At 54.2% G+C, this 11996-nt stretch overlaps 2 protein-coding genes across 4 annotated transcripts in view; one reads left to right on the forward strand and one right to left on the reverse strand.

Annotated features, from left to right (window-relative positions):
• Positions 1-208: 208 nt before the first annotated feature.
• On the forward strand, positions 209-4384 carry FMC1 (formation of mitochondrial complex V assembly factor 1). The gene is made up of 2 exons (XM_032966981.2): positions 209-714; positions 1892-4384. The coding sequence occupies exons 1-2, from the start codon at positions 592-594 to the stop codon at positions 2135-2137; spliced, it is 369 nt and encodes a 122-aa protein (XP_032822872.1). The 5' UTR covers positions 209-591; the 3' UTR covers positions 2138-4384.
• Positions 4385-4833: 449 nt separating this feature from the next.
• Positions 4834-11996, reverse strand: part of TMEM143 (transmembrane protein 143) — a 35352-nt gene continuing 28189 nt past the window's right edge. For 2 of the 3 annotated variants that reach the window (XM_076072389.1, XM_076072388.1), the window contains exons 5-9: positions 11161-11309; positions 9847-9917; positions 8414-8562; positions 7717-7960; positions 4834-6772 (exon numbers count right to left, since the gene is read on the reverse strand). In XM_076072389.1, the coding sequence (XP_075928504.1) occupies positions 6594-6772; positions 7717-7960; positions 8414-8562; positions 9847-9917; positions 11161-11309 (792 nt within the window). In that variant the 3' untranslated portion in view covers positions 4834-6593. The remainder of the gene's footprint in view (positions 6773-7716; positions 7961-8413; positions 8563-9846; positions 9918-11160; positions 11310-11996) is intronic. The other variant, XM_032966945.2, reaches the window with a different exon arrangement.

An 11996-nucleotide genomic window follows, 5' to 3' on the forward strand; every position in this document is an offset into this window, starting at 1 on the left:
TGGGGGGGGTATCAGACACCACGGAGTGCGCATGCGCCGCGATATGTTAATTGCGATGGTGACGGCGCGCGGAAGTAATTTGTAATCGATTCCATAAAAATAACCGGCGCATCGATTCCGCGACTGAAGTAATCGATTCCCCACCCCCCCCCCTCGTGCTGTTGAGAAAGAAATCGCGCGCCTGATCGGTGGAATCGATATCGTGCGTGAGTTAATCGACTACAACGTGTGCGAAAAGGGGAATCGATTCCCTTCATACCACCTTCGCGTGTGTTTGTCTTTTGGAGGTCACGTAGGTCGACTCGGCCTCAAATGAGAACCGTAACCCGGTGCGGTGTGTAAAGCGTCAACACTGGAGGGGGGGGCGGGGAGGGAGAGAGACAAAGGCGGCCGGACGTAGTAGTGCTGGCCACCCTCATAGGTGTGCCGTACCGCCTGCATTCATAGCTCCTGCTCGCGAACAGCACTTGCTCCAAACAGCCCGTCATACAACAGGCTGCACGGGGAGAGAGGAGAGGGGGAAGCGTCGCGTTGTGTAGGCCGCGTCGGGGTGTACACACCGAGCGAGTAGCGGGCGAGTGTCGGTGAGCGATGGAGGCGGCGCGCGTCCTCCGCGCGCTGCTGCGGGAGCTGCGCTTGGCCTCACCCCCGGAGCGGCGGCTCCGAGACGGCCTCGCGTATCGCCACGTGGCGCAGCTGTTCCGCGACAACCAGGCACGGGGCTGCGGCAGTGCACGCGGGACAGTACACGTGGGATAGTACACGCGATATGAGCAGTACACATGGGACAGTACACGCGATATGAGCAGTACACATGGGACAGTACACGCGAGTTGGGCAGTACACATGGGACAGACAGTACACGCGATACGAGCAGTACACATGGGGCAGATAGTACACGCGATATGAGCAGTACACATGGGACAGTACACGCGATATGAGCAGTACACATGGGACAGACAGTACACGCGATATGAGCAGTACACATGGGACAGTACACGCGAGTTGGGCAGTACACATGGGACAGACAGTACACGCGATACGAGCAGTACACATGGGGCAGATAGTACACAGACAGTACACTCGAAATGGGCAGTACACATGGGACAGACAATACACACGAGGCAGTACACGTGGGACGGGCAGTACACACGAGATGCACAGAGTACACATGGCCTGTAAACATGCGACAATCCATACGGGCCGGACACATGAGGCAGAGTACGAGATGAACAGTACATAGGGGGACAGTACGCACGTGTCCGTAGGGAGACGAGAGATCATCGCCAGGCAATGGGACAGACGAAATCAAGCGGGACTAATAACTAAAAAAGAGATGAAACGTCCTTGTCGATAGCCGTGCCCTTCGAAATAAAAAAGATAAAATAAGCGACGTTTCGGGCAACGGCCGTTCCTCATATCAGTATCGCCAAGTGAGTTGTTTGTTTTTCTAAACAGGACAGAGAGACTTACTCTTTGGTTCTTTTGGTAAAGTCACGTAGCTATAAAATAAATCAATTAATTTTATTTTTTGTATTTTATACCTACGTGACTTTACCGAAATAAAAACTTCAAACAGCACAGAGGCTTGAGCCTCCGCCACTACCGAGACCATAGCTTCAAATATTCCCATCCAATGCCCGCCATTCGCCACAAAGTGACAAAGCAACACGGCGACTGGTGCCAGTCCACGTGCGCTTTGAGGCCACGCCAAGTGTCAGAAGGCTCGCTGACAGGGGGAGGTCTCTGGACAGACCCCCAGGTGGCCCACGTGTCACCCGACCGAGATGCACCGGCAGGTGCACCGGCTGGTGTACCCGCTATTCCCATCTACTACCACAGCACCACCTGATCACACCCCCCCCCCCCTCCTCCTCCTCTGTTTCACCAGGTGACGGAGGAGCAGAAGTGCCGCGCTCGCGAGGAGATGCAGCACCGGGCCATCACCTACCTGTGCCTGCTCCGAAGCACGCGGCAGTACGCGGCGCTGCACTCCGAGTACCAGGGCCGAGGGGAGCGCGCTCCCGAGGACGTGGCGCGCCTCGTGGGTCTCTGCATGCCCCCCCGCCAGAGGCAAGCCCCCCACGGCGAGGGTGGCGGCGGTGGGATTGGAGGAGGCGACGAGGGGCCGCGCTGAACGAGGGGCCAGCCGGCTTCCGCGTGCGCGCGGTGCGTCCCAGCGGTTCACGCGGGGGGTGGGTGGGGGGTGGTTTAAACAACAGATACATGTGTATGTTGAACTTCATTCGCGCCGGACGTAGCCCACCGTGCTAATATTCCGCTCGCTCTCGTAGAGAGAGAGAGAGAGAGCGAGAATGGCCACGTAGTGAGTCGGCGCCAACTAGCCCAAGCTCTGGGGTCCTCTATGTATCCATGTGCTATTGGCCAATGAGTGTTTACATCATACGTGCGAGGGGGAAACACTCTATCCCATACGTTCAGAACAGTTTGAGTCCCAACATTTTTGCTGTACCGCCATCTCCCGACGAGCCCAGGATATTATAACATATCGACGCCCAGGGGAAAGTGGGGGGGGGGAGCCTTCACAAACACGTGTGCGCGATCCAGTGCTGGATTACAGGCCACATGCATAGCCAACAACCAACCCTTACTTGACTGCGTTTTGGTGAAGTGGGATGGGGGTGCGGGGAGGACCGGTGCAATTATCTCACGATTGAAGTTGTTAAGAATCAAATTAAACCGAGAGTTGCGTTCGAACTGCGCCGATTGTGGACGCGTGTGTGCGCGCGCCCAGCAACCTTCACAAAGGATCCCGATCTCGTCCCATCTCGGCAGCGGAGCAGGCTCGAGCCCTGGTTAGCACTTGGATAAGGAGAACGCGGACTACCTGGGTGTGTACCACGTGTTGCAGGCTTGGGCTGCGCGGTGGTGAAACTGTGCGGCGCTTTGAGTGTCCCCTCATCTCGTGTGGGTGGTGATGGGTTTACTCCGGGTTCTCCAGTTTCCCACGCACCCCCCGAAAGGCTTGCAAACTCTCATGAATGGAATTCACCAACGTCCCAATGTAGCAGGGACCCCCTAGACAGAAGACTGGATGAGACTTTACTGGATGAATACATTGAGTTGTGATTATTATTAGTACGAAAGGCCGTGACCTGAAGAGTGACACATGGCCAACGTCACACATCTTCTTTGGTTCTTTCGGTAAAGTCACGTAGAATGAGAATAAAATAATAAATTGATAAAATAAAATAACACAATAATATTCTCACGACGTTTCGGCCACAACACAAGCGGCCTTCATCAGGTGAAGGGGGCGAGACTGTCTGGTAGGACAGCGCTGGAGTGAGAGAGCCACGTTCAGATCACGGCTTTTAAGCTGTGTGAGAGGAACAAAGAGCCTTGACACAGGAATTAGCATAAAATTTAGCATTGAAATGGCTGAATGATTAGCTTGTGACTGGTCACAGAAATAGCTATGTTAAAAGCTAAAGCATACACATCCGCAGAGGCACCCATTGTTAAAAGGAATTAGCATAGAATTTAGCATTGAAATAGCTAAGTTAAGGCATACACATCCGCAGAGGCACCCCTTGACAATGGGATTAGCATAGAATTTAGCATTGAAATGGCTGAGTGATTCGCTTGTAACTGCTACAGAAATAGCTACGTTGAAGTCAGAGCATACACATTCACCGAGGCACTTAGTACAAATCAAACAGGAGAATTTAGCATTGAAATAACTAGGCGAATTTAGCATTGAAATAACTGGGTGATTTGCTAGTGACTGGTCACAGAAATGACTACACATCTGAGCTATTCACAGTACTATATAGTGAACCAATAAAAACTAAAATATAAATTACCTTCATGTTATCAATAAACTCTATATTCTCCAATCAGCTAAGCTACCAACCATAAGTCGTTATATATCACAATGCTATATGGCGAAAAAATGGGTGGATTCTTACCCTCAAATTTCCGTACCACGGATAGCTATGGGCCCCGTTCAGACGGACGAGTTCGTCCATGGTCGGAACAGAGGAGGGGGAGAGAGACAGCTGCGAGGCCCTAGTATGCTCCATGTTGTAAACCATACCATTAACCGTGGTGTGAGAGGTATTAAGAGGCAATGCTGGCGAAAGAGCTGCGGTCTGAAGGACATCGTAAAATTACAATTAATTAAGAACAGAAATGATTTAACACATCTTTCCAGTGGTTACTAAGCCTGAATCCATCTTCTCGGTTGAAATTGTCTCTGTGCTTGTATATGTGAATGGCCTCATGAACGAATCTGAATCATTGCAGTCACGAAAGCTTTAAATCGAAATTCAACGTCACACATCCTCGCCTGTTTTATGCACCGTCACATCTGTGAAACAATAAAACGCTGCCTGGTCTCGCAAGGCAACCCGAAGCAAAAGAGATGTCCTGTCTGTCTCTTGTGTGTAACTGTTGGTAAGGGATTGGTCATCAACATAACATTTATTTAGTCACGTGAAGCCCTTTTTGCATGACTTGATTGTGACGAGACGTGGGCAGTCGTCGACCTCTCCTAGCAGCACCCTCCAGGGTCGCCGACGCTTTCCCGGGTAAACAAGCATATTGCTAAATAAATAAAGTCATTGCACATTATTAAGATGCACTGCTTGAGAAATTCTAGACCTGGCCAATCGACTGCAGCACACCCTGCGAGGATAGAGGCGGTGGGGGAGGGGGGATGCTGGGGAGTTATAAATTGCCCTTTCAAATGCCGCGCCAGGATATTGAATCGGTGACCTCTGGACTGTCCTGTGCTACCCAACATGCAACGGCAGAATGTTGGGCAGCATTTCGATTCGCGGCGCTAGGATATCGCGATTTCATTGAAGACACTTTTCAGAATTCTTTATTTTCAATTCGTATAATAACTTAACAGTGATCATGAGAATCAGAACCAGAAGTGTATTTCCCTACGCAAGGGTGACCTTTTCAAGGGTGTCTTGGCCAGGATGGTGAAAGCTGGGGTAAGCCTTTATCCAAGCAGTTGATTGATCATGGCTGATGATTAACTGGTGGATGATACATTTTAAGGCCCACTGAGCTGTATAGCTCTTTTTTTTAGAAGCGACCTGGCTTCTCGCAAACGAAGTGACTTAAGTTGAAATGTTTAGCAACAGCCAAATACTCTACGCTAAACGCGTGTTTCTAAACGTGGAGAAAATTCCACGCGACCACGGGGAAAACATGCAAACTCCAAATATGCAGGATCGAGATAGAATCCACGAACTCCTGTATTCCAGGTGAGGTAGTTAACATCTCACCGCCGTGCTGGTCAATGGGGTTTTTTGACCATACTTCACCATGCTGCGATTGGTTCATGCGAGCACTGCCGCCACCGTATTTAGTTTGTTGTCCTTTCCCCGCACCTCCGATTACCACGGTTGGCTACGTACGGTGGGAAAGAAGTTAAACATGCATACATTCCACCCGGTGCACAGTGACAAATAAAACAGCATCGATTCTAGACTCGTGACCCCCAAATCTCAAGCACCGCATCGTCGCATACACACGTTACAGCGCGTTTGTCCCATCCACTGCTGGATGAGGCCTCCTCTGCCCAACCCCCCCCCCCTGCAAGGGTTATCTGACCATACTTCACCGTGATGGTCAGTGAAGGTGCTGGGGGGGGGGGGGGGGCGGAGTACAGAACAACAATGTATTTTCGAAACGGTGTCCTCCGCTTCCCACGACACCGGCAACACCTCTTGTACGTGCTTGCCCGTCGTCCAGGCTCAACCCCTGCATAGCCCCCGACGTCTGGTAGGGGTTCGGGCACATTCCTGGCGATTGGGTCAACGGAGGCTTCATCGTCACGCGCCAGCTCACGACGGATTCTGCGGTCGCTTAAGCCGCTGTGAGACCCGCCGCGAAGCAAGGGTGCGGCGAAGAAGAAGCCGCGAGGAGGGTTTCGACGGCTCGAAATGAAGAGCGAGAGATTTGAAAGAGGAACCCAACGGTTCAGGGCGCAAGCGGCTTAATCGGGGACGTCACACGCGAGGGGCGAGTGAGCTCGGGAGATGGGAGCAATGAGAACAATTCGTGCGCGCGAGCGAGGTGGATCGCAGCACCGCCACTGGACCGCGAGGGATGGCAACGGCGTCGAGGGCAGGCCTTCATCCAGCGGTGCGGTGGATAGGTATTGGCCAATGATGATGATGACGAAGAAGACCCGGCAATGGATGAGCCGCATTTGAAGAAAACGGATCCAGGGTCTCAGATGCCACGCTTTGAAGTAGAGAGGGGAGAAACTGGATGGGGGGGGGGGGTGGCCTATGTCCTTCCCTTCACCAGGACCCATGGCAAGCACACACTCTACCATAGCCTCACGTATAGATTCATAGACTCACACAGAGCCTCATCGTCCGGTGGCACAGCTATCGAGCGTGCAGGTGGTGCAACTGCACCCGGGCCGACGGGCTGGAGCGGGGATGGGCGGTGGCGCAGGCACTGCGCTATGAAGAGAAGGGGAATTACGGAAATTTGGTGGGTGGGATGGGGCATTTAATACGTGGCACCAGAGCCCATGCCATACTACACCGCTGTGGGGGAGCGGGAGAGACCAAGGGGGGGAGGGGGGGGGGTGGGTGCTGTTAGGCTCGGGGAGTCGGTGCCTGCGGCCCCTGCGTCTTCACGTGCCGCGTGTCCACGAGGCCGGCCTGCTCAAGGTGGCGCAGGGCGCGGTCAGGGCTGAACGCCACGCGCAGGCCGCACCGCGACTCCAGCCAGCGCTCCACCTCGAGGGACACGGCCGCCGGGGACACCGACGCTGCTGGGAGAAAGCGGGGGGGGCGGGGAGGTGGGGGGGGGCGGGGGGGGTGCAGGGGCGGGGGGTGCAGCGGGGTGGCGGGCGACAAGGGAGGATGCAACGGTGTGAAAATAAAAACGAAACTATAAAAACTGTTAACTATTTTTATTATACCAGGTAAGGCCCCACCGAGCTATGTAGCTCTATTTCAGAAGCAACACGGCCACAAGTGATAGCTCAACGAAGTGGCTTATCATCGTGTGGATATTCAAAGCAGCCAAATACTCGAAACGCACGTTGATTCTGAATGTGGAGGGAAAAAAAATCGGAGGACCTAGAGAAAAATCCACACAATCACGGGGAGAGAAAGACGTGCAAACTCCAAATATACAGGCGTCAGGATCGGGATCGAACCCACAACCTCCTGTATAGCAGGCGAGGCAGTTAACATCTCGCTACCATAGAAGAGGATGCATGCATGGGGGGGGGGGGGCACGTGGGCAAGAGGGGAGGCACAGAGATTGAAGAAGACACACAGGGGACACGAGCGAGGGGACACGGATATGCGACGGGACAGATAAGAAGACTCCGAGACAAGACGGAGCATTAAGGAACAGGGAGGATAAACGGGGACGCACGGGGACGCACGGGGACGTGAGGTGACCACCTCAACTGTGCATCTGGCTCACCCCTTTGACCTCTCGCCTATAAACCGAACTCTCAGCGAATTGGACTTGTCTCCCCCCGCGCCGGCTTGGCTGCCCGATGCCCATTCACCACGCCCAAATGACCCTCAAACTCTCACTCGGCCTCCTCAAACCACCCCCCACCGCGCTACGCTCAGCGCTCGCCTCGCCCGTCCTCCCTCCGGATGACTCTCGCAGGCGGTGCAAACTGCCATCAGTCCCCCCCCCCACCCTCACCCACCCCACCCCCCTCCCTCCCCCCCCCACCGTTTTGCCCCTCACCTGGCACACCACCGCCTCCCACCATGCGCAGGATGGCGGCGCGGGCGAGCAGCACGTCCTTGCAGTGCTCGTGCAGGGCGCGCCGCGCCAGCGCCGTGACGAGGGCCCCGTTGTTGGCCGTGCCCTTGTAGTAGAGCATGCGCGCCAGCCCCAGCGTGTAGCGCGCGCGCCGCCGCCGGTACGCGGAGAGCGTGCGAGCGCCCAGCAGCAGCGAGAACAGCGCCAGCACCAGCATCAGCTGCACCTGCGCCCGCGTCAACGGTCGAACGAATCATTTTGGATTTTCTGCGTTGGCACCGTCCGGGGCGCCAGCGCACCCGCTGCCGAGTGCCTTGCCGAGAGGCGGTTCGGCAAAGTTACATACAAGGTGTGCATTTTTTTTGCCGGGTCGAAAATGTTCCCCCGGCTATAGTATCCGGTTAGTGGCGCATAGATGCTCGCGCGTCTCCCCGCGCGTCTCCCCGCGCATCTCCCCGCACGTCTCCCCGCGCATCTCCCCAAGCGTCACCCCGCGTGTTACCCGTGTCTCCCCGTGTCCCCGCCCACGTCCCCCCGCGCATCACCCCCGTGTCTCCCCGTGCGTCTCCCCAAGCGTCCCCCCGCGTGTCACCCCTGTGTCTCCCCGTGTCCCCGCCTACGTCCCCCCGCGTGTCACCCCCGTGTCTCCCCGTGTGCCCCCCCCCCGCGTCGCCGCGACCTTGAGGTCGGTCATGATGACCATGTAGACGTTGACGAACACGGCGAGGCCGCCGATGGCCAGCGTGCCGTTGAGCAGCGTCTTGTCCAGCGTGGACATGTGCACCCGCACCTCGGGCAGCGTCAGCTCAAGTGCCGTCCATGGCACGTCTGTGGGGAGGGGGGTCAGGGTGGGGGGGAGGGGAAAAGTGGGGGGGGGGGGGAAGGGCGAGGTGGGGGTGCGGCAGGTAGTGGAGTGGTCAGCGCACTGCGCTGCGAACCCGGCGGCCAGAGTTCAATTACCACTCGTGGTCAACATCGGTGATGAATGTCTGAATCGGCGCTGGGCCTCCCCTCCCGAGGTCGGCTCAGCCTTAAATGAGTACCTGGTGCGGTGTGTAAACATCAGCGTGGGCGTTCGGTGATGATGAGATGAGATATGCTTAAGTTTGCCTCTCGGTTTTTCAAAATACACATGCAAAGTTTTCGTAAAAATGTTATTCAGCATATCGGTGAAGTATATCATAATATTTTCCCACTGAGCTTAGGGGCCGTCCATAAATGACGTCACGCACCTGGGGCGGGGGGGTCAGACATTTATGACGAGGGGGGGGGGGGTTTGAGAAATGTGACGTCACATCAAAATGCGCAACTTTAATTAAATAAAGACAACATGTTCTACTTAAATAGACTTTTTAATAAATGTTTTCTCCTACAACATCAGAGTGCAGCGCCACATTAAATATGTGCTACAATGACAATAGTTTAAAGCGATTGGAAGCATGTTTTATTTTTTTGGGGGGGGGGCAGAGCTTTGGGACGTCATATTTGAGGGGGGTCTGACTTTTTCTGACGCCGTGTGACGAGGAGGGGGGGGGTCAAAAATCGTCCAAAATCGCGTGACGTCATTTATGGACGGCCCCTTAGTAGAACATGTGTACGAATACAATTCACGTTTTGATTTAAAGCTTTCGTGACTGCAGGGATTCATATTCTTGGTTCTTTCGGTAAAGTCACGTAGAATGGAAACAATAAAATAATAAAAATATAAAACAATAAAATTATCACTACGTTTCGACTGCAAGAAAGTTTTCTTACTGTGGTTTTCACACCTGATGATGATTGCTTGTGTTGCAGTCGAAACGTCGTGATAATTTTATTGTTTTATATTTATTATTTTATTGTTTCCCTTCTACGTGACTTTACCGAAAGAACCAAGAATACAATTCACGTGTCGCTTTTAAATGCCGCTTGCCAACTCGGTTTGAAAGCATCCATGCGTTTGTCCGTAACGCGGTTTGGGGCGAGGGGGTTGGTTTACGATGACTCTTGTCAAGATTATCGGATAGAAATAAAATCTCAAGTTTCCAGCTGCCCCGCATTAACTTGCGCTTGGCTCAAGGCCTGTTAGGTGCACCACTCCTCCTCTGCGTTCCTCCCAAAGTTGACTCTCACCTTTGAAGGCCTTGAGCATCAGGCGCCCGCCCTTCAACCGCGCCGCGACGACGACCCGCGTGAAGATGCGTCTGGGCGCACAGGGGTGAACGGCGAGAGGATTCGTTGCAAAAGTCACTCGCAGCAGACGTAGCGCCACAGCTCACGCCGTCAGTAGGCTGGTCGCACCGTCAGTATCGTAATTGGCGATCACAGCGTCAGCATTCATAGCTTACGGCGCCATCACCGATATTATCATCACTCGCGGCAACATCGCTCACAGCATGCAGCGTCATCACAAATAATGATCACTCGGAGCAACATCGCCCACCGCGTACGGCATCATCACAAAATACCGCAGAGACTTGGCTCGTTACAGCATCGTCACCAATACTGTCATCGCTCACAGCATCAATCGTAGCGTCAACGTGAATGATAACATATCCCACATCACCTTCATTTCATTTGTTAAACATCGAGGCAAATGGGCGATGCAGGCTGGCGGGGCCATGTGGTTGGTGGTGGTTGACGGTGGTTGATATCAGTGGTGGTTGACGGTGGTTGATATCAGTGGTGGTTGACAGGCATTGATATCAGTGGTGGTTGACGGTGGTTGATATCAGTGGTGGTTGACGGGGGTTGATATCAGTGGTGGTTGATGGTGGTTGATATCAGTGATGGTTGACAGTGGTTGATATCAGTGGTGGTTGACAGGCGTTGATATCAGTGGTGGTTGACGGTGGTTGATATCAGTGGTGGTTGACGGTGGTTGATATCAGTGGTGGTTGACAGGCGTTGATATCAGTGGTGGTTGACGGTGGTTGATATCAGTAGTGGTTGACGGGGGTTGATATCAGTGGTGGTTGATGGTGTTTGATATCAATGGTGGTTGACGGTGGTTGATATCAGTGGTGGTTGACGGTGGTTGATATCAGTAGTGGTTGACGGGGGTTGATATCAGTGGTGGTTGACAGTGGTTGATATCAGTGGTGGTTGATGGTGTTTGATATCAGTGGTGGTTGACAGTGGTTGATATCATTGGTGGTTGACAGTGGTTGATATCAGTGGTGGTTGATGCTCGTGGCAGTTCACAGCGGCTGACGTTCTTGGCGGTTGACAGCGAGTGGCTGTAGTTGCCTCTGCTGCTGCTTGCTAGTTGTTGATGGTTGCTAGCTGTTGCTGGTTGTTACCGGCTGCTACTTGTTGATGGTTGCTAGTGTGCCGATGCTGCTGGACGTCGCCGCTGCTGGCTGTTGCTCATTGCCGGTTGTCGGCGCTGGTGGCGGCGGTTCGTTCGCCGGTGCGAGAGAGTCGCACGCGCGGACGAGGCCTCACCTCTCGGGCCACGGGTCGGACGCGCGCGTCCACGGTATCCAGGACATCCACCTCCTGCCGTGCGTCCTCCAGCGCTCCGCGGCACGCGACGTGCGACTTCCGATCGCCCAGAAGGCCACCACCTCGTACCGGTCCAGGTTCACGGACACCTGCTCTCACAAAAAGGCAACCTCGCTTGCATCGCCAGGGCAACACACGCGAGACGGCGGGCGGCACAGGCGGGGACGGCGCGCGTCATCGTCGGCGACAAACGGTAACGGGCTTGATGACCCCCGTGCCCCGACCGGATATCTGTGAGAAAAAAAAGAGCCTCATGGCTCATCGGATTTCTCCAGGATATACAAAGATTCTGATTCCGAGGCAGCCCGCACGCGACGGTGCACCATCAGACGGGCGGACGGAGAAGATGGGGAGAGGGAGATAGCTCGATCCAAGATAAACACTTATTTGTCTTTTGTCCGAAAGCACGATGTCACACGTCAGCTCGTGCGCAGGTGCCGGGTGGAATTGTCGCGTTGCGGGATCGTGGGGGGGGGGTGGGCGGCAGTGGCGGCAGTGGCTTCATCGTTGATCTTTTTGAAGAACGTAACGGCTGACCGATCGCGCGGCGGGAAAGATGTCAGCAAGAAGGTGCTTCTCCCACCGCCCGCACACTCGCACTCGATAGCTACACCGCTGGTGTAGCAGCGCGAACTTGCGTGGCAAATCTGTATGTATGTTGAACTTCTTTCGCACCGTACGTAGCCAACCGTGCTAACTGGAGGTGCAGGGGGGAAGGAAAACAAACTAAAAACAGTTTTACACCGATTAGACTTTGGCAACCAATATCATCCATA

The sequence above is a fragment of the Petromyzon marinus genome, chromosome 37 (genome assembly GCF_048934315.1).
Source record: "Petromyzon marinus isolate PM22_M1 ecotype Great Lakes invasive population chromosome 37, UKy_Petmar_22M1.pri1.0, whole genome shotgun sequence".
In the NCBI taxonomy this organism is placed as follows: Eukaryota; Metazoa; Chordata; class Hyperoartia; order Petromyzontiformes; family Petromyzontidae; genus Petromyzon; species Petromyzon marinus.

Bases quoted from the DNA above. Each gene is read 5' to 3' on its own strand.
- FMC1 (XM_032966981.2), top strand. From the start codon at position 592: ATGGAGGCGGCGCGCGTCCTCCGCGCGCTGCTGCGGGAGCTGCGCTTG. The intron at 715-1,891 runs GCACGGGGCTGC...CTGTTTCACCAG, and splicing joins AGCTGTTCCGCGACAACCAG to GTGACGGAGGAGCAGAAGTG.